This window comes from Microtus ochrogaster, unplaced genomic scaffold, assembly GCF_000317375.1.
Source record: "Microtus ochrogaster isolate Prairie Vole_2 unplaced genomic scaffold, MicOch1.0 UNK7, whole genome shotgun sequence".
In the NCBI taxonomy this organism is placed as follows: Eukaryota; Metazoa; Chordata; class Mammalia; order Rodentia; family Cricetidae; genus Microtus; species Microtus ochrogaster.
Genome location: NW_004949105.1, coordinates 3392097 through 3413901, shown reverse-complemented (window position 1 = coordinate 3413901; position 21805 = coordinate 3392097). Strand labels below are relative to the sequence as shown.

Here is a 21805-nt window from a genome sequence, read left to right as displayed (position 1 = left end):
CTGTCTCGAAAAACCAAAACCAAACCAAGCCAAACCACCACCACCACCAACGAAGAATAAAATGTACCAAATTTAGTAGTACTTACAAAGAACTTCATCCAAGAGGATTAGTCAAACAGTGAAATGATAAAGTTCAGGTCTTGCAGTATGATAACAGCTCTCCTTGGAATCATATGTGGACACTGTTTAAGGACTTACAGGATTTAAACTTAAGTTTAAGGACTTAAGGACTTCATTTATATAACGTATTATACCTTAAGAGTTTATTCAAAGGACAGGGATGAAGAATACTATATATGTGGACTTATCAATATGAATTTTATTCATCCTTTTCTTAAAAAACAAATTAGCTTATCAATGCTTTAGGTATATAGTACTATGAATACTGTATAAATTTATTTTATTATAAAGTGAGGACTTCTGATGTTAAAGAATGACTTCCGAGTATAAGCTGTGTTGGGTGGGGATGTTGGTCGGTGGGGAGAGTGCCTGGCTTAGCATCTGTGGTGCTCTGGGTACCATTCTGAGTCCCACATAAACCACGTATGGTACATGACCAAATGCCCAGTAACTGGGATGTAGAGGCAAGAGGATCAGAAGTTCAAGTCATCTTGGGCTCTATAGTGACTTTCATGTCAACCTGGGCTACATGGGACATAAACACTCTGAAGTTTTAAATGTTCATTTTTGGAAAGATATCTTGTGATTTAAGTTTGGGGACTATACATTGGACATTTGAGCCATGCCACTGTGTGGCCATCCATTATATATCAGTGTCCCTCGGTGTCCCCACTGTCGGATGAGGAAAGTGGACATCATTAACTGGAATGGTTGGCATGTTGGTTGTGAATCCCAGCCAGTTTGGGGACAGTCTCAGTGGATGGAAATCTTCGTGACACACAGACCCTTTGCACTGGTTCTCTCACTTTGAGTCTGGGTTTGAGTTACGATGACACCTCTTAGCCTAAGGTAAACATCAGTCCTCGTGGTAGGTACAGGGTTGCAGGTGTGGGGTTGGCCAGCCCTCTATTCACCCCACTGTCCCCCGTGGAATCATATTTTACTCTCATCAGTCATGTGGGTATCTTCGCCATGTCAGGTCTTGAGATCACTGCTTCCTCCATAAGTGGACTGGGTGGCGAGTGTGTGATCCCAGGGTCCAGGGAGCTGAAACCATCGCATTGCAGGGTAGCTGCAGAGGATGAGTGGGCCCCGCTGAGCCTTTCATTATGTGCTACCACTCTCAACCAGCCCTAATTGTTATCAAAGTTCTTATCTTTCCTTGCAGGCCTTAGTCCAGTCTGGTACATATTGGTCCTTTGCTTTGGTAGAAAGGGCTGACTCTGACTTCCCAGGATTAAGACTGGTATTTCTTCATTGTTTATGAACCCTCACCCTCTACATGCAGGGACCCTTCCAAGCACCCATATATACATACATGCTCTTGAAGGACTCTAAGGAGTGGCCAAGTATATTAGTCCGGTCTCTCATGTCAAGAAAGCAAGAGATGTGTCCTGTGCATATCTATATTAATAAACCACACAACTGCTGTCCTTTGTAACTTCCTGTGTGCCCTTAATGTATTCTGAAAAGCAAGAGGCAAAACTAAGTAGAAAAGGTTGCTTTGTTTCCCTCCATTGTCTTCTTTTATTTTTCCCCTTCACACTGAGGGATGGGTAGCCGGAGAGGATCAGTCTAGTCTGTCAGTGCCACAGAGTTTTGTCACATGCCCTATGACTAACAGAGTTTCTGGGCTCTCGTAGGTACCGCTCCCTAGAGGCTTCTTATGGAGAAGCTAAGAGACAGCGTTTCCTCAGTGAGCTGGCCCAGCTGGAGGAGAATGTCCACTTGGCACGGTCACTAGCTCGTGACAAGCTGGACAAGTACTCTCTGGAGCAGATGGTAGGAGGACCTCCCAGCTCCTTGGGGTGCAGAGAAGGAGAGTTTGCATGTATGCTGGTGGTTTAATGCTTCACTGCTAGGGGCATACTCTTGTCACGCCCACCCTGAACATCCTTGCTTCTTCCTGGCAGATGGATGACAAGCTAGCCTGGGAGAGACACTCATTCGAAGACCGGATGAGCAGAGCCCCTGAGATCCTGGTGAGGCTCAGGTCCCACACCATCTGGGAGCGGATGTCCGTGAAGCTCTGTTTCACTGTGCAAGGATTCCCCACACCCGTCGTGCAATGGTGAGCGACCACATGCAGGGCTGCTTTCCTTTGAGAACTGTGTGTGAGAAAGGCATACACGCCTCAGAGCCTGTCCTGTAGACCTATGGAAGTCCCTGAGGAAAACGCATGCGCAACATTCAAAATGCCTATCTAGTTAATGCTCGATCATTCAAATGTTAGGGACACTGCCCTGGTGACTCTCTCAGAACATTTTGTTGAAGGGTTAGCTCTCAGAATAGGAATGTATGTTTGTTGTCGGTGTACTGGCTTCATTGTTGACCTTGTCCAGAGAGCCCATGTATCTGCTTTAATTACAGGAGGATTCATGGAGGGAAGCTGTAGATATAAATAGTAGTTTTTAAATTCGAGTTAAATCTTTAAGGTCCTCAGACCCTCCTTGTTCTCCTGCTGTGGAAATCGCAGATTGCTGTGTAAATCCCCTTGAGACCTCTCACAGGAATCTAGCAACCTTGTAGCTCAGCTCATGCACGGTGTTAGGAGACGAGGGAGTGTTCCAAGGCTTGGCCAACTGTAACAGCCTGTGGTGGGGAGCTCTGTTTTGCAGGCTGGGGACCAGAACTTCCAGGACTAGGGCTTCATGTACTCTGTGACTTTTTCTTCGTGTGTTCCAGCTGCAGTGTGGCCTGATGGGACAGGCTGGGACCTGGCTAGCATCACCTGTGTTTCTTTTTAAATGGAATGATAATTTCTGAATTCATAAGAGGTTCAGGCGGGTATATGGGGTTCTGTCTGTTTGAATGTTACAATTCCTGCCTCTTCTTGAAAGACCACTCCAGAGTGTTTTGCATTAATGGGCAGGGGAGAGAGGAGCAGAGGTTTCTCAGAGCACAAAGGAGGTTGGGATAAAACTGCAGAAGTATGTCCGCTGTTACACTAAAGTGAATATTTCCCCCCACCAGGTACAAAGATGGCAGTCTGATCTGCCAGGCAGGTGAGCCGGGGAAGTACCGGATTGAGAGCAGGTATGGCGTGCACACCCTGGAGATCAACAGGTGAGGGGCTACAGCCAGTGTGTGCTGGGGTCTCATCTCATGATTGAGGGCAAACTCCAAAGACAGCGGAAGCTGGCTGGGAGAGGCGATAAAGTCCTCAATCCGGCCCTCAGGAGGCTGAGACAGAGCTGGGGTGTCCAGGCCAGCCCGACTGACTGAGACTTAAGTGTGTCTGTAATCTCAGGCGTGACTGAAAGAGTCACGTGATGACACACACATACTACACTCAGACACACAGGTGCATACAGGCAGGCTTATTCTGCCTGTGCCTCGATGTTGGCACAGAATAAAAATATGTTCTTTTTAAAACATTTTAATGAAAATGTTTTATGCGTTGGGTTTTGTTGAAGGAGTCATGATTCCGATGGCAATGGAGACCCATGCAGTGATAGCCGCGGTGGACAGGCAGATCTGGAGAAGGACACCAGAGCCAAGGACAGGGTGGGGTCCACAGACAGAAAGTGGCAGCTGGAGGCTTCTGGGGAAGGGGTTCTGGATAACCCCACCTAGCGGGAATCTTGATGAGTTTAGGCTGGTCCCTGATGGAGACGGATGAGGGCCTCCAGTAGAATGGAGGAAGGGGTTGAAGTGAAGGGTTTTATCCTTGAGGTCCTGCTCCAGGAGGAGCATGTTTGGACTGGAAGCCTTTCTGTCAGACCCTGGCCATGCAGCTGAGGTGGGCTTTCTCCTTTCTGCTTCCCAGCTTTTCTTCTTTCCATCTGCTTCCTGTGACTCGTTCCTCTTTGTGGGAGAGACAGTCCCTTCTCTGGGCTCATCTTGGTGGCCAGAGGACAGGGTAGTGCAATCCCTGTGCCCTGCAGGGCTGTGGGCCCCTCCCTCAAGCCTGCAGTGTACAAATGTCACTCCTCCACAGCTATGCAGTCTCTACTAAGCTGGAAGCCCTGCCCCCCATAAGCTCCACCTTCTGGCCTCAGAGCTGGTTGGTTTCTTCAGTCATCCATTGATAGCCCACTGAGTGCCAGGTACCGTGCTAGGTATCCAGAAGGTGTCCCTTATTCAGAATAGGTGAATAACAAGTAGTTGAGGGGGAGAACTGGGCTTAGGGTGGCAGACATAGCAAAAGGAGGACCAGGGCCAACTGGCTTGGGAAGATGCAGCTTGAGTGTCCAAGGTGAGAAGCTGCTAGGTGGGAAGTGATGTTTGGGTGAAGGATCTCCAGCAGTGTCTCATGGTTCACAGGCGCTGGGGCTAGAGGGGGGAGGAGGATGGGAGGCCTGTGGACCAGGGAAACCGCAGGGCAGGTAGGATGCTGGCTTTGTTTAGAAGTTGAAGCAAGTGGACAGGATCCTTCTTGACTTGGGGTGGGAGGGGCCCAAGGGGACCAATGTCATCATCCTCTTGCTGCAACTCAAGAATTAAGAAGCCACTGTGGGACAGGGAGGGAGCAGGGGGACTGAAGAGAGGGATCTGGAGGGATCTAGAGGGATCCGGGGTATCTAAAGGGATCCAGTCTACCTATGCAGCAGGTAGACTCAGGTGCTCCTGGTAGAAGCAAGCAGTGTAGGGAGAAGCCAGTGGGTGAGCAGGGATCCAAAGCAGCAATCAGAGGGTGGGCAGGTCTCCAGAGCAGGGACATTCTCTGGACAGCAGAAAGGATCAGTGGGCAGTAAGCCAATGCCAGTTTTCTCAGGAAGACTTTGATGTCAGGGAACCTGGCAGTACATCCCTGGGCAGAGTGTGTTCTGACCGGCGGGCCTGCATAGGTTGTTTTGAATTAACAGTTAGCTTTTCATCAAGAAGTGTTTTCTCTTTATCAAGTGTGGAAATAGTCACACCCCTACCCAATGTTGGCAGCATTCAAGATTTACACCCAGAATAATATCAGCTTTCAGCAGTGAAGAAACACCCAGAAGGATCTAAGTCAGTTGGCCCTGCTAGGTCATGATGGAATGATCCAGAAACACGAGTCTCTTGACTTACCAAGACCAGTGCATCTCTTCTGTCTATCTCTGTCTCTGTCTTTCTTTCTTTTCCCTCCCTGCTGGGGGATTGTCTTAGCAGGTCAAGAGAATTTCATGTTCTTCAAGAAAAGAGCAATGGGAAACCCCACAAATTATAGCTTTGCTCAGCTGTTCATTCCAAAGTGCTGAGCTACAGATCATCTGATCCGGGGCGTCTCCAGGGTGTGGAATGCCTTGCCTGTCTCTCTATCTGGCTGTGGAATGAGCTTTTCCTTGCATTCTGAGATGACATTTGCTCCTATGAATATTCTTTGGCTCCTGTAGTTGGATTCTTCAGACACTTAAAAGCGAACAGGCTCCTCGGCACTACTCTATTTGAACTTTAACTTGTTATACTTGTGCGTTTTCCTCTGGCCACCCATAATGAGAGCCTCCTTTTTATTCCCAAAGGCTTCTTACTGCTCTCTTATTCTGAGGGGCACTTAGAACAGTCCGTTCTCATTTCTTATTAGTGGCACCGCCGTCATCCCCGCTTTGCAGAACATTTTCATGACTACACTTCTCTTCTGATTCACTCTTTGACTTTGGTATTTAAGCTCTGAGCTAAGAGTTAAGTGCTAAGTCTGATTTCTACATCGCTTACCGTTTAAGGACCCCGAGTGTTGTCTACCAACGAGGAATCCATTTATGATGTCCATTCATCTTTAGCGAAGATACAATTGTATTTAGTTCCCATAGGAAGCTGTGTTGAGACGCTTTTACACTGAGATTTCGAGAGGCAGAAGAGGTCCCATGCAAGTAAAAATTGAGACCAAAAGAAAACCTTCCTGTTCCGGGAATCAGTCCAAACAGAAAGTAAAACCCTTGCAGAGTTCTCTCAGCATGAAGCAAAGGCTAGAATTAGACTCTAGGTTTGCTGAACGTTCCCTTTGGGTCTGGAGGAGCAGAAGGGAGGGAAGGTCCCCTGGGACCAGTGGGGATGGGGTCATAGTTCACTGTCTCCAAGTTAGACTTGGCTGAAATCAGGGTTTGGTAGAGTTCCCAGAACCACCCTGCGTCCCATTAGGAACCGCTTCCTACAGCTCTACTACATTCAGTAGTGATGGAATATTCCAGGGCTCACTTCCATACAAGGATGGTTGCTCGCTTATTATTTATATCCTTATCCCTGTTTCAGAGTTTTGTAGGGACCAAAACCACCAAAGAGTATAATGGACAAGATGAAGGAAGATACTAGAAATTGTAACCTGCACCCTGCCTACCCAGCAGTCACCTGGGTGCACCCGATTCTGGGGAACAGCTGTCATATTTGGGCAGGTCATAGGTTTCCTATCCCGTGGGAAGAAAGCTCTGGAGCCTGCCTCCCGGGCCAGTCACCTCCTGGTCCGGCTGTCTCCCGAGCTGGGCTTTCTCCTGAGCCGGGCTGCCTCCCGGGCCGGCTTTCCTAACCAGTAGTTATTGCAGAGGAAGAAGCGCTTCTCCCATCAAACCTAACTCTGGGCCCTTGTGCTCCAAGTGCTAATGGGTGAACAGAGGACCTAATCAGTGCTAATGCGTTAGGTGGCGCTGTCCCATCTGCATGTCTGAGTCAGTGCAAGGAAAGTTCCAGGGAGGTGGCCTGAGGCCGGATCACAGCAGCGCTTCTTTCCTGTCTCCTGCCGTCTGTTCTGTGACAAGCTTTGTTCTCTTCCTGTGCCATGTCAGTTCTTCCTTACTCAGAAACTGTTCAGGGGGATTGGAAGGCCCTGATGTTTGGAGGGACTTTGGGCAAAGAAAGAAAACTTCGTACAGGAGAGAGTGGGAGGACACTTTTTGGGCTCAATGATTGAGCTAATGCATTATAACTGATGATGATAAACTTGATATTCATATTTATAATCTATTTATAAAAGTGTAAAAGTTTTTCAGATACATTGCTTCATTTTGGTCATCAAAGCCACCCTTAGAAAGCATTTTAGGAATTTAAAATATGGGTACCTTTGGGGAGGGATTACAACTATAGATGAAGACTGTGAGCTGATTGAGGAAGTGTGAGGTACCAAGGCACCACGGCTGGAGCATTACAGCCTTGGCAGCCGTGTTCTCTGTTGTTATTCTCCTGACCACTATTGAGAACAGCCCTGACTTGCCAAGATGAACAGTTACAAACAGAAACAAGTTTTACCTTGAGTTTAAAGGACGTTACTCAATTAAATAGAGGTGGTAGAATCTTTACTGAGGTGTAGGCCTAGACAAATTATATACTATATAAATGACATACTAAAGAGTTCTAAACACTGTTCTTAGTTGTGCAAATAGAGTGTGATACATCTGAGCACACACATTTATTCTGGATTTAAAAATTGAAGAGATTTGCACTGCCACAAAGGAAACTCAGTTTGGAAACCTTTATATCCACATGAAGGGTTGTTGCTGGAACTGGAGATCGTGAGGTCTCTGCAGTGGACTGTGTCCACACTCCCCTGAGGACTCTTTATGGCCTAAGTGTTAATCTCCTTCTCAGCTCTGAGGACCAGGTGATCTGCTAGGCCAAGGGCAGTCTTTGTCCTCTGGGCTCCTCCTGGAAGTCCTGCCCAGGCTTCCACATGCTCTCCACTGGCTGGTTCCTTTGGGTGTCCTGCTCCTACTTCCAAACTTTGTCTGGGCCACTGTAGGGCCCCGGTTGGGCTCCATGTTGGTCAGGCAGTCACTGCACAGACTTTGCCTCTTTTCATCACCTGTTCAGGAACCCCAGCCATGCCAATAGTCACCAGGCTGTCATTTTTCCCATTTTGCAATGCCAGTGATGGTGGAGGTAGGCGGGTGTTGGTGGAGCAAGCATCCACGCCGTGGCACTTGATCTCGTACCCTGTTCTTCTGCACTGAGGTAGGGCTGCCTGCAGAATTTCTAACTGTGGAGCTGATTGCTTCCTCATTGAAGCAGGCCAGCACTGCGCTGTGCTGACAGGTGGCAGCTGGTGTTCACACCTCCCAGGTGAACGGAACATGACGTTCTGTGTGAATGTCCAGATGGATGGGACCTCTGGGAGAAGCGGCATTTAAAGGGGCAAGATGTCATGTCTGACACAGCAGAAGTGGGTTGGAACTCCCAAGAGAAAAGAAGGGCGTTGGCGGACAGCATAGGGCTCTGAAAATTCTCTCCCCTTTCCTAGAGATATTATATCTTTGGTCAAAGAAAATATTTTCAGCTCTGAAAGTGCCAGAGAAGAAAGTCAGGTGATCGAAAACTTGCAGGAATGGGCTATGTCTCTGGGAATGCTTGCTGAAGGCATTTTAAAGTGAGACTTGGGCAAAGTTTTTATTTCTTATAAGTGAGCTCGTGCTATTTCTTCCCCAAGACTAAGACATTACCCAGTGCCCCCAGTTAGGGAAACAGCAGGAATGCAACTTTTAGAGCCCTCTGGAGCTTGTTTTCTGAGCTTTCCAAGTGTCAAATTCTCCCACGATGTTTTCCAGGATCCACTGGCGACGTTATGTAAGCCAGTAGCTGGGGACTGTGGTGCTGGGAACATGGCACAGTCAGTAGGGGCTTGTCGTGTAAGCGTGCAGACCTGAGAGCTGGGCAGCGGGCATGGGCGCGATCTCAGTGCCGTTGGCACACAAACAGGTGAAACCTGGGCTGTCTAGCAGTTAGCCTAGTGTGGTCTGAGCTCCGGGCCAATTGGAAACCCTGCTTCAAAAAGTCATGGTGAGCAGATACCAAGGCACACCTCCAGAAGATGACCTCTGGCTTTCGTGTGCATGCACACACATGTACCTACACATACATACACATGAGCACATATGTATATACACACAGGAGAGAGGGTGAGAGTGAGACCCCACCGAAACCTAATGGAGTACCTGGCATATAGCATAAATCAGAGGACATAAAGCCGCCTGGTTCTCTCTCGTCACATTTTTTAGGGAAGATTAAGGGGTGGAGTGCCAGTTCACCACCATAGAAGTGTTGTAGGAGCTGCGGGCTACGTTCTGCCACCCAGCTCCCGCCACTGGCTAGATTTACCCCGAAATAACAACACACAAACTGTATTCATTTAAACACTGCTTGGCCCACTAGCTCTAGCCCTTACAGGCTAATTCTCATATCCCGATCAACCCATCTCTAATAATCTGTGTAGCATCAGTCTTATCGGGAAAGATTCAGCATGTCTGACCTGGCTTGCTTCATCGCATCTGCCCCAGAGAGGAGAGTCTGAGCTCACTTCCTCTTCCTCCCAGCATTTTGTTCTGTTTACTCCACCCACCTAAAGGCTGGGCCAAGGCAGTTTCTTTATTAGCCAATGACCTTCCTCCATCACAGAAGTGGCCTCACTTCTGAAGGAAGCCAGGAGATGAGAATCCTGCACCCTGAGAGTCTAGGCCCCTGCCATCTCAAGCTCATAGTCTTCCCGGGATGGATGCACGCACACCCATGAATTGGGGCGGGACCCAGCCCAATGAGGCCAGTGTGGTCATTCCAATCTTGGAGGGATTTACCATTTGTGGTTCTCAGCATCAGCTCCTGGATGAGGAATGCTCTGGGAGTGAGGCGGCCCTGAGTCTGCTTTACTTGACTAGCAGGGTGCTCCACACTCAGGAAAGCTCGTGGGTTTCTGCTCAGGCCTCAGATACAAGCTTGGGTTCCTGCCTGGGGCTCTGGAAAGTTCTCAGCAGCCTGGTCCTGCTGTCATCCCAGAATCATTTAGAACAGGATAGTGGCAGGCACAGTCCCAGATAGGAGGTGTCAAGACAACATAGATATTGGCACCAGTCGCCAGCTCCTGGGCTACCTGAAGCCAACTAGAGATCAGCTCCTAGGGAGGAGAGCAGCCACCCTCTACAGAACAGGCATAAGACTCTCCCAAACATGCTTCTTTATTGGCCCAGCAGGACGTTCTGCTGTGTACCAAGATTCCAGAAGCCTTCCCCGTGACTAGATGAAACAACAGATTCAACTAGGCTGAGAAATAGGGCCAGACAGACCTGATGAATTCTCCTTGAGAGTGAAATAAATGATTTCTGGAAGCTCTCCTATCCTTCCTTTCTGAGAATGCAAGCCACACATAGTTTGGGGTCAGGCATGCATCTGTATCTATAATTAATACTATGCCCTGCCTTCCGTTCCAAGATAGAGCTGGCATTCTCCAATAAATCACCAGCGATCCAGGTCACGTGGTTGGCTTTCCAGGAATGCTTTGTTCAAGTTCAGGAGGCCGACCACGTCAGGACATCTCTTAAACTTGCTTTCTCTCCCCAAGGGCCAACTTTGAGGACACGGCCACTTACTCAGCAGTAGCCACGAACCCCTATGGACAAGTGTCTACTAACGCTGCGGTGGTGGTGAGAAGTATGTTCCTGCTGTCTGTCCGGTGTAGGGGAAGAAGGTCTTTGTCCTTGCCTGTGTCCTTCTGTGTCTTATTCACCCAAATTTCCCCACAGGGTACCGAGGAGACGAGGAGCCATTGCACTCCATAGGACTCCCAATTGGATGTAAGTATACCTGGCTGTCTTTGTCTAGAAAGATGTTTAGTGACAAATCACTAGGTGAGAAATGATTTTCTCAGGGTAAAATCTTGGTTAAACTTATGTGGCTAATACCTTGCTAGGTTTCTCCAGCCAGGGCTATTGAATGATAATTTTCTCTGGGGCAAACTGTTTTTTTTTTTTTTTTGCCACAGGCTAAACCATTGCTTGTAGAAACTTTATGTATCTGAATGGGAAAAAGGAACAAATACAAATTCCTGGGCAGAATCTGGGATGGTGTCATAGTTTGTGTGTGAAGATACTCCATGCCCCAGAAAATCTCCAGGCCATTTATATGGAGTAGCCACCTGAGGTCTAGATGGGACATGCAGCCAGTGTGTGTGGACAGTGACACGCACCGCCTCAGTGTCCCGACAAACCTTTTCCTCGTGTGTGGTGCCCTGGAGGATGTGGCCCCTCGTCTATTGTCAGTGTCAAAACCCCTCCACTTGCCTTTAAACACCATGCATCAGCCAACAGGCTCTTTGTCCACAGTGACCTACAGTGGCCCTGTCATAAGCTATGCATGTGACCTGTGACCCAGGTTGGTTTTTCCCTGGGAGGTTCAAGAGCTGTGCTAACCCAGACCAGGTGAGGAAGGCTGCCAGACATGAGGGCCTGCTTCCAACAGAACTCATGCATGGCTTAGGGACAAGGTTTAAATTTGTCCTATACTTCTACCAGAGGAATTGTGCTTTCTGTGTGGGCTCTGGTTTGGTCATGATTCTATTCACACGTGAACCCTAATCATGAAGAGTTGATGACAACATTTCCTGAGGGTAGATCCTTTAGCAACCACCAATTATATTATTTTGGTGTATATGCATGAATTTTATTGGATGGGCCCACATCCAGCCCTTGGCTGGTATTAAACCACCCCAGGAGCACGGGTCAGGCTAAGGTTGGTGCAGGGAGGGTCTATGGAGCTGGCATCTTATACACCTTGAATACGCCGATCTTTGAGTATCTGCCCTGTTTCTAGGTTTCTTCTATTAAAATTTCATCTTTCTAAACAGATACTGGAAAGATCTATAATAGTTACAAAATACTTTTAGATCACAATGACAATAAGTGCGCTTGTATTCACCATGTAACTTTTTTTTTTAACAATTTTTATACTTTTGAAATTAGTGTCAAGCTCACATGGCACAGAGTTAACCCCTTAAAGTGCACAGTTCAGCCATGCTTCAGCTGTTTTAAAAGGGCTGGAGCTATCATAGAGTTGGTAAGAACTTTCGGACACTCAGTTAATCTGCCAGGTCAAAAAAATCACTATTTCCATTCTGCAGACAGTTTCTGAACTTTCCCTGTATGCCTGTGTTTTAAATCACAGGTGATTTTGGGTTTTAAAATTTACTTTTGTTTTGTTTTGAGACACTGTATCTCTGTGCAGCCCTGGCTGTCCTGGAACTAGCTCTGTAGACCAGGCTGGTCTGGAACTCACTGAGATCTGCCTGCCTCTGCCTCCCGAGAGCTAGGATTAAAGGCGGGCATTTCCACTGCCTGGCCTCAAATTTACTTTTTAAGTGTGGTGTCATACACTAGGGATGCAGAGGCAGGGAGATCGCAAGTTGAAGGCTAGCCTGAGCTACATAATGCAACCTTGTCTCAACAAAGAACTGGGGACCATAGCTCAGGGGTAGATGCTCGCCTAGCATGTGCCAGGCCCTGAGTCCGACACCAGTGCTGCAACAACCAGCTAAACCCAGCCTGTTGACTTCCTCCTGAAGCACACCCTCTCCTGGGTGCATTTTTGAGGTTTAATTCGGCTCTAGTTGACGTCTCCAGGTCTGCTTAGATCACTTGCTGTGAAATGGCACACAGATCAGAACAGTCCACAGTTTATTCTTAAAGAGGAAGATGTCATACCACCAGTGGGTATGCCTTTCCCAAAGCCACTCTTTGGGCTGAGGTGGGCAGTAAATCCTATGTTGCAAGCGCAGTCAGGTCTGCACTGTGTCCCTGTGTGACCATGTTCCTAATGACAAGACAGAGAAGGCTACTTATCTGACTACAGAATGGTGGTCTCCCAGGAGGGTGACTGAGAAGGGGCCGTGGTTCCGGGTTTGCAGGCCTGATGTCTCAGATTGACAGTGTGTGCTCTAACAGGTGCTGCTTCCTGGTTTATAGGTGGTCCTCCCTGGTTTATAGGTGGTCCTCCCTGGTCTTTCTGGGTACAAAGCTGTCTCTCTTCCTTCTCTGTAAGGGCCCTGACCCCATCATGGGGCCCATCCTTGTGATTCCATCAAACCCAAATCACCTTTGAAAGGTCTACTGCCCTCATCACAGTGGTTAGGGCTTCAGCACACGAGTCTGGGGAATGCAGAACCTCAGGCTCCTCCCCACCCCAGAGGGCATGTACCCCATAACCAGGTCAGGAACCAGCAGGCAGCCGACAGTGCTCTGAGTGTATTTGCTGTGCTGAGACCCAGGCACACAGGCTGGCTGGGCGCCAACAGTATCTGTCCTCCCCACCTCCACAGTGCCACTTTCATCCGTGATCCCGTACACCCATTTTGACGTCCAGTTTCTGGAGAAATTCGGGGTCACCTTCAGAAGAGAGGGTGAGACAGTCACACTCAAGTGCACACTGTTGGTGACTCCAGACCTGAAGAGAGTGCAGCCACGAGCTGAGTGGTACCGGGATGGTGAGTGCTGTGGTGAATTAGGCCTGGGGACACCGCTGGCACCGTGTCCCCAGTGGGGACATTGCCTCCTTACTGCTAGATTTGTGAGCCCTTGGTGGAGGTGTGGCCTCAGGCATTTGTCCCTGTCTCTGCTGGTGTGTTAGCTGCCAGTAGAAAAGCAGACGAGGGGGGTAGACCTTGATAGCCTGACACTCACCTTGAACACCATCTAGGAGCCTCTTGGAGCAGCTGATGAGGAAGCCCCGGGAGCTAACCTCGCCCTCTGTTGCTGTTTCAGACGTGCTACTGAAAGAGTCGAAGTGGACGAAGATGTTCTTCGGGGAAGGCCAGGCCTCGCTGTCCTTCAGCCACCTGAACAAGGACGATGAGGGGCTCTACACCCTGAGGATCGTGTCCCGGGGTGGCGTTAGTGACCACAGCGCCTTCCTGTTTGTCAGAGGTGCTTCCATGTGTGGGGTCTAAACAGAGGGTTAGAGGAAGCCACAGGTGAGGTGGGGGACAGGGAAGAGATACAGGAAAGCAGCTGGGACATTGTGGTCATTGCAGACTCCCCTGACCAGAAATAGACCCTTCCAAAATGAGAAGCATGTCTGCCATCATGACCCGGACTTGTGAGTAAGCAGATGTTAAAGTTAGATGCATGGTATCTGCTCCTTACTGTTCCTACCCATCTAGAATTTATAAAGGGAACCCCCAGAGTGAGTGTGCTGCACGCTCAGCTCCATGGAGGGTGCAGTGGGCTCCGTCAGACTCTGGTGTTATGATTGACACATGGCAGTGGTTTTCTTTTCTTTTTCTTTTCTTTTTCTTTCTTTTCTTTTCTTTTTTTTTCTGATTCAGTTCATTCCTGCTTACTATGGTCACAACATGGCAGCAACAGTTACAGAATGCCCTGGGTCAGACTGAATCCTCTGTCCTGCATCCAACCCTCAACACAGGCTCATCAGGATGCCATTCTTAATTATATAATAAGGAAGTGTACCATGATGCACCAGGCATAGCAGCAGGCAATAGCAATGATGGCATGCATTGTAAACACTCTTCATACATATGTGTATAGGTGTGTATAGACATGTGCTTATGCACAATCTGTACAGACCACTGAAAATTCCCATGACGACTCTGTAAGGTGCCCTGATTCCCAGCTGGAGACACCAAAGCTCAGAGAAATAGTTATCTTTTCTTGCGGGAGAGCCAGGGCTGAACTCTGTTGGAGCCATAGCCCGGAGCGTTGCCCATGCAAAGTCTAGTGTACTGTTATGTCCCCTTCTCAGTGAGCTGCTTCTGCCCTCTCTGGCCCTCCCACCCAGGCTGCCCTCTGTGGGCTCCTTCCTGAGCCTGTTGGGGAGACCCCAGTTATGGAGGCTGTCCCAGGCTGCCATGCTTTCTGTCTCGTGTGGGCAGCTCTCTTCAGCTGGTCCCTCTGTTCAGCCTCCTGCAGCTCCAGGTACGGGTGGTGTGAGAAAGCCCTCGGGATGTTAGTTTTTTGTTTTTGTTTTTTTTTCTCTCAGTGGCAGTTAGAACTTCATGGAGAGCTGTGCCATTAGAGTGTGTTACCTCAGGAACAAAAGTATACATCTCGCTTCTGGACTTCCCGCAAGCTCACATAAGCACGCAGGGCTGTGATTTCAGGCTCTCCCACACAGTTTTGTGGGCTTTTATTAGCGTCAGTGTTAAGAGATACCATCCATTCTCCTGCGTGCCCCTGGCAGGGTGCCATAAAAATGCAATGACTTCAATCTGGTTTCACTGCCTTGCTTATTCAGCACTCTGAGCAGGGAGAACAGGACACAAACCTGGGGAGCCCAACCATTCTAATCTCTTCCTGAGGTTACGAATGGACAGGAACCAGTAGACTCGACGTCAATAAGTCCAGAGCCTTTACTACATTAGGGGGGTTCGACCTAGACACCACAGAACACTCAGCTTTCTGTGGGCATGCAACATCATGGCTCCTGAATAAATACGGATTTTAGATAAGAAAATCAAGTGTTAAATGTATTAGCTCTCTAAACAGCTCTGCTGGCCTTCAATGCACTGTAATGAAAATTGTGCTCACAGGTCACAAAATGAGTGGGGAAGCTTTGACCCAGGCATTTGACCACAAAGTTGTCTTTTTTTTTTTTTTAAAAAAATTCTTACATTTTCTAAGAAATTTGAAATATAAAAGCATCTCAGTTGGTATTCCCCAGGTGTTGCAAAGGCTATTTCACCACCACTGCATTAGTAGTAAATTTTGACTACTTGTAAGATTTGACCACGTAAAATTAAGTGAAGGAAAATTCTGATCAATTTATAAAAAATCCACAGATAAGAAGACTAAGTGTTCTAGGTTTTTTAAAAAAATGCATATCGACATTTGCATTTCTTGATATCAGTCTGCTGGGTTATTAAACACGTTCAAATAATTTGGTGATAAAGATCAAGCTGCTGAGAGAGAATGCGAGTTTGAAGGTCTGTGGGCAGGCTTGGCAGTGACCCCACCTTGTAGGTGATGTGAACACGTTTTCCCATGACAGATGCTGACCCCCTGGTCACAGGGGCTCCTGGAGCACCCATGGACCTGCAGTGCCATGATGCCAACAGAGACTATGTTATCGTGACCTGGAAACCACCCAACACTACTACCGAGAGCCCTGTCATTGGCTACTTCATTGACAAGTGAGCGTGTGCTTCATTCCCCTAGGGATGGGAACACCAGTGACATAGCTAAGGACATTGGGATGTTCAATGTCACTGTAGGCCGATGGTGCCATTCAGGAGAGTGATCATGCCACTATTTGGCTGTCCAATATCACAAATAAAGTAATTAATAAATGATGCTAGTGGCTTGAGGCCTGGGAGACCCCCCGGGGGCTAGTTGACCAGTAACAAGACCGACCCTTCCTCTGCAGAATAATTAGGGGAAGAGGGTGGCACTTTTTAACATGAATGTTCAACTCTGCGACTCGAAGAGCTCAAAAGACTAACTTTCTGATCCTGCCGTTTTCTGCTAGGGACTTAACGTAAAAGTTTATATTTAAATTCCTCAGCCTATGCCTGCATGTCCAGGTTTCTGGACCGGACTATATGTTCAAAAGTCTTCCGAATTCTGCATGGGAAGGGTTTTGGAAACTGGTATCTTACTGTTCAGTAGCCTGAGCAGGATCCCAGTAAGGTGTCAGTCCTGGCTCAGCTCAAGTAAGATTTACAGTCTAAACAGAAGACGGTAGATCCTCTCCCAGACTTCACCTCACAGGCTGAGGGGCCACCCTGTGGGATTGCCACTCAAGCTGCCAAAAGAACTGCCAACAATGTTCAATTTTGATGTGATAGTTTTTTGTTTTTATCTTAGATTTTGTTATGTTTTATTATTATCACTTAGAAGCCTGTTCTTTTAAAAGAAGAGACAGAAAGGGAATGCATCCGGATTGGGGGTGGGTAGAGAGGGACTGGGAGGAGTAGAGGGAGGGGAAAACTAAAACAGAAAATGCCAACAATGGTTTTAAATAAGTTTATGAGCAGATTTGACTTACACATGTTTGACGGCAGAAATTATCTGAAGCTATAAACCACAAAGATTGAACTTACCTGTCCATTCATGTAGTGCATGTATTGGCTATCTCCCTGACATCTAACTTTCCTTCGTCTGTCTGTCTGTCTGTCTGTCTGTCTAACATATATCTCTCTCTGTCTGCCTATTATCTAACTGTCTATGTATAGATGTATGTATGTATGAATGTATGTATCTATCATCTATCTATCTATCTATCTATCTATCTATCTATCTATCTATCTATCTATCTCTATCATCCTTCAATCGATCATCTCTATCATTTATCTGTGTATCATCTGTCTGCCTATCTATTATCTATCTATGTATCTATCTACTACCTCTCTATCATCTATCTCTATCATTCTTCTATCAATCATATCTATCTATCTATCTATCTATCTATCTATCATCTATCTATCATCTATCTATCCTCTATCTTATTTCTATACTATAACCTATTTATATCCATCTATCCCTCTGTCCCTCCATTCTTATGTACTTGTATAGTGATAGCTATTGAATTTACTAAATACTTTTAAGGTTTATTTTATTACCATTAATAGATGTCAGTATTTCAACAGTGGAAATTTTTATCCAATAGCATGCCACCCTGGGATGACTGCTCTGAGTACATAGCAGATTACCACATGGGCTTCGTTTGTCTTTACTTCTTTTTCATTTTGAAGATGTGAGGTGGGAACTGACAACTGGGTGCAGTGCAACGATGCACCAGTAAAGATCTGCAAGTACCCTGTCACGGGACTTTTTGAAGGGAGGTCATATGTGTTCCGCGTGAGGGCTGTCAATAATGCTGGTATCAGCAGGCCTTCCCGGATCTCCGATGCTGTGGCTGCCCTTGACCCCGTTGACCTCAGAAGGTTACAAGGTAGGCTCATTTACATCCCAGTAGTAACTGGGAACCTGTGAATCCCCTGCATGTTGTTAGTTCTTTCTCTGGCTACCCATTGCATGTAAGCATAGCTTCCCGTGATGAGTGCGGCAGGCCGTTTTTCCCTATTCTCAGCATCTCCATCAACATTGTCTTTGGGCTTGGAGGTGACTGACACCTTAGAGGTGATTGGCATGCCTGATGCCTGTGCTTCACGGCAATGCTTCTTGCCTTCACCACACAGTGCCTGGGGATGTAGAATGCCCAGAGTGACATGCTCCCCGTATGTTGGTTATGCAGTTTCCACACGTGGTGGGACTTAGGTCTCAACACCAAGCCACTCTATGCCTGAGCTTTAAGCTCTATGGCACAGATTCCTTTATGGAGCTGGACCCTTCATCATGACTCATGGGAGTCACTATTTTTTACCTTACTATGAGTCCTCTGACCATCTGCAAAGAGCTGATTGTGCTGAGAATCATCAGAAATGCTTCCGAAATACCAGAGGTCATGACCTCCATAACTGTTTATTGCCTAAATGCTGAGCTAGCTCACAGCTCACCCCACGTTAGGGAAAACTGTGCTTCCTGTAGAGAACCCTTGGATGTCAAAGTCACTGTCACCCTTTCTATGCAGCCATTCATTTGGAAGGAGAGAAAGAAATCGTCATCTACCAGGATGACCTTGAAGGTAAGATGCTCTTTCTCCAGCCTTGTGAACTCGAGAGCTCTAGTTAGAGGAGAGAGAGGCTGAGGGCAGAGGGACAGTGGCCAAACTGTCATATGTGAATCTCTCTTCATCTTCTAGGGACTTTGTCAGGCAAAGCTGAGATTTGATTCTTAGCTGACGTTGGGTTCCCTCTTCCCCTTTCTCTCTCTCTCTCTCCATAACTTTCCTCCCTCTTTTTCTCTCCCTCCCCCTCTTGAGACAAGGTATCTCAATAGCCTGAAGCTTGCCAAGGGTCAGTGAATCCCAGTGATTCACCTGTCGCTGCCTCCCAATCCACTTGTTGCTGCCTCCCGAGTGCTAGACTTAACAAGTGTGCACGCTTGGCTTTCTGCACAGGTGGAGATCAGCAAGCACAGTAGATTGATCGAGCGAGTCCCCATGTTATGGCCAAATCCTCGCAATCCCCACAAGCGAGTCCCATATGTAAAAGCAAAGAGCCTTTATTTTAATCAAGTTTGCAAACTTGGTCTCTCCACACGTCCAACATACTGGAATAACTGGAGAGCCCCAAGTTAAATTAGAATAGGGTTTTTATAGTAGTAAATGTGGGGGTGAGGGCTCTCTGAGGTTTAGGGCCCCTGATTGACTGACATTTGTCTAGGGGTGTCCTGGTGAGATGCGCTGGCAGGTGTCTCTGTCTACAGCTCTTGGAAGGCCAGGCATTTCCTTTGATTGAATAGTCTGCTCTTGGGTGGGGGTCGGGCAATCTCTGCCTGTGGTTCTTCCTGTAGCCAGGCATTGTCTCAGGGTAAACTACTGAGACTCCAGACTTCATTTAAATTCATCGATGGCCAGAGTCCCAGGTGATAATTGTTGGAAGTAAAGAACTTCCTTTGGGTGATCTGCCCAGCTTTAGCTTATCATGGCTGGCCCCCACACTCCATCTTACCAACTCTCTTAGTGAAAGAATATTTTGTTTTATTTGAACTATTTTTTTTAGCAAGAATTTTATTCCTAACATTTGAACTGAAATGGGTTGTGACTCCTCTTTCAAATGACATTCTTGATTTGGGGGATCGTGTTTCTCTTGTTGAAGCTTGATGCTATGTCTGTGTCTCATCAATATGCACCCCGAGACAGCTAGAAAGAGGGACCGAGGAGGTGAATATCACACCATGAGTCCGACATTATATGTGTGTGTGTGTGTGTGTATCCTGAAGACCTCCAAAGTCAAGAGAGATACCTGATCAATACTCAGTAGAAGAAGCTGGCCCTGGCAGGGTGGTTTACAACCCCACATAACTGTCTGTCCCTCAGTCTAATGCTGTGCTAAGCGCAGGGCCTACTGAAACATAGCTATTTGAATGACTGAGAAACGGCTTTGAAATATACTAGAGAGGACAGCCTTGCTGTGAGCAGGCCCCTATAATTGGGAGGTTTGGCATGCTGGGGGAAAGCATTCTATTTCACTCTCATGGGATGCAGGATTAGCGGGGAGAAATGTGGTGCTCTCCCAATGTGGACGGTGGAATTCACACCCCATAACAAAGGCCTAGGTGAGAAGGTGTGGCTTGCTTCACAAATGTCCTGGGTCTGTGATGAAACCTGTGGTACTGCAAAGCAGGAAGCCTAATAAAACTCCCCAAGGCAGGGACCTTCCGGCCATGCCTTTCTAGCGAGAGGAGCCAGCCTTTAGCACATAGGCACAGATGCATTTGGGAAGCATGCTGAGCAAAGAATAGTGCTGGTCAAGAAAAGTGTCAAGTAAACGAAGCAGTTCCATAGCAACAACAGGGGTGATACAGCAATGCTGCCGGCAGGCACAGGGGCTTGGATTTCCAGAGGAGGAAGCTGAGGGCATTCAGGTATTCCCCTGTCCCTCCTCCCTACACCCCTTTCCAGCTGGTTCTACCCTTCCTTGTGGTTGTGACACTCTTGGATGTGGTAGTGTCTTATATAGGCACCAGAGCATTCCCGAGGCTATCTATCCTTGTGGCTAGCCTTGGAAGGAGTATGAGACCCCATATGAGGACTGGGGACCTTGGTATAGGCTGGTATTCAGCCTCGTGGGGATGCTGGCCCTGGTGTGAGGCATTGCTTGGGTAAAATAGCAATGTCTGTGATCTGCAGCAAGCTGAGTGTTAAGCAAGGTTCTTCTGGTGTAGTGGGAGAGAACTTGGAGAGTGAGTTTGTGTTCTAGCTTTATTCTGCTGATATGATTTAAAGGAAGCACTGGAACGGAAAGCAGCTTGGGGAGAAAAGGGTTTGTTTCATCTTACAGTTCTGGGTTACAGCCTACCACTGAGGGAGGTCAGACTAGGAACAGAAGCAGACACTGTGGAGGAACTCTGCTTACTGCTCATGGCTTCTTGGCTCGTGGTTTGATAACTTTATCATATGGCTGAGGACCACCTGGCTAGGGAGAGTACCGCCCACTGTGGGCTGGGGCCCTTCTTTGTCAATTAGCGATCAAGACTGTCCCTTAGACACGCCTACAGGCCAACCTGACCGAGGCAGTTCTTCAGCTAAGGTTGAGTTCCTCAGCCTCTTCTCAGGTGACTTAGGCTGAGTCAAGGGGACACTAAGAGCTGACCAGGACAGCCTGCTTCCTTTGGTCATTTAGACATAAACACTCATCTTCACTTATCTTCAAAGAGATTCTACTGTGTTTTTAAGCAAATCATGTCTGAGTCCAAACATTTGCTATTAGCAAGCTCCTTTTTCTGTAATGTTTCATATGATCTGGCCCTCCTTCCTTTCCCCTCATTCTCCCCGACCCCTCCCCTTGAAGTGCTGAGGAATCAAGCCAGTGTTTGCTCATCTTTCCTAACACTGAACTTCCCACCTCCTCAGCTTTGACTGATTTTAAGTTCAGATAGTTCTTTAGACATTTGTTTCAATGACGTGGAAACATTTCTTTTCTTTTTTATTAATTTTATTGAACTCTACATTTTTCTCTGCTCCCATACCTTTCTCTTTCCTCCCCTTCTGCCCTTTCCCATGGTCCCCATGCTCCCAATTTACTCAGGAGATCTTGTCTTTTTCTACTTCCCATGTAGATTAGACCCATGTATGTCTCTCTTAGGATCCTCCTTGTTGTCTAGGTTCTCTGGGATTGTGATTTGTAGGCTGATGGAAACATTACTTTTATTGAGCAAGAAGGGTATGTCAGCAGTTTTGTCTTTTTGTTGTCTTTCTCCTTTGCCCTAATCGCAGTTGCCTGGTCCCTTCCTTTAAATATTCCATTCATAGCAATGTTCCTTCCTTAATACAATTTACCTTTTCCAATTTTTACTGAATTATCACTTAAAAAAAGGATAGTCCATTCTTGGAGAAGCTAAATCTCCCTGCATAATATACTAAGGTTGATTATATTTTTGTATTTTTAAACTTCATGCAAACCTCTCTCTCTCTCTCTCTCTCTCTCTCTCTCTCTCTCTCTCTCTCTCTC

At 47.3% G+C, this 21805-nt stretch overlaps 1 protein-coding gene across 1 annotated transcript in view; it reads left to right on the top strand.

Moving 5' to 3' along the window:
- Myom2 (myomesin 2) overlaps positions 1–21805 on the top strand; it is a 69118-nt gene that overhangs the window by 10319 nt on the left and 36994 nt on the right. The window contains exons 4-13 of the mRNA XM_005366232.2: positions 1764–1902; positions 2034–2191; positions 3094–3186; positions 10349–10437; positions 10530–10580; positions 13097–13261; positions 13539–13700; positions 15781–15922; positions 17483–17682; positions 18322–18375. Coding sequence (XP_005366289.1) covers positions 1764–1902; positions 2034–2191; positions 3094–3186; positions 10349–10437; positions 10530–10580; positions 13097–13261; positions 13539–13700; positions 15781–15922; positions 17483–17682; positions 18322–18375 — 1253 coding nt within the window. The remainder of the gene's footprint in view (positions 1–1763; positions 1903–2033; positions 2192–3093; positions 3187–10348; positions 10438–10529; positions 10581–13096; positions 13262–13538; positions 13701–15780; positions 15923–17482; positions 17683–18321; positions 18376–21805) is intronic.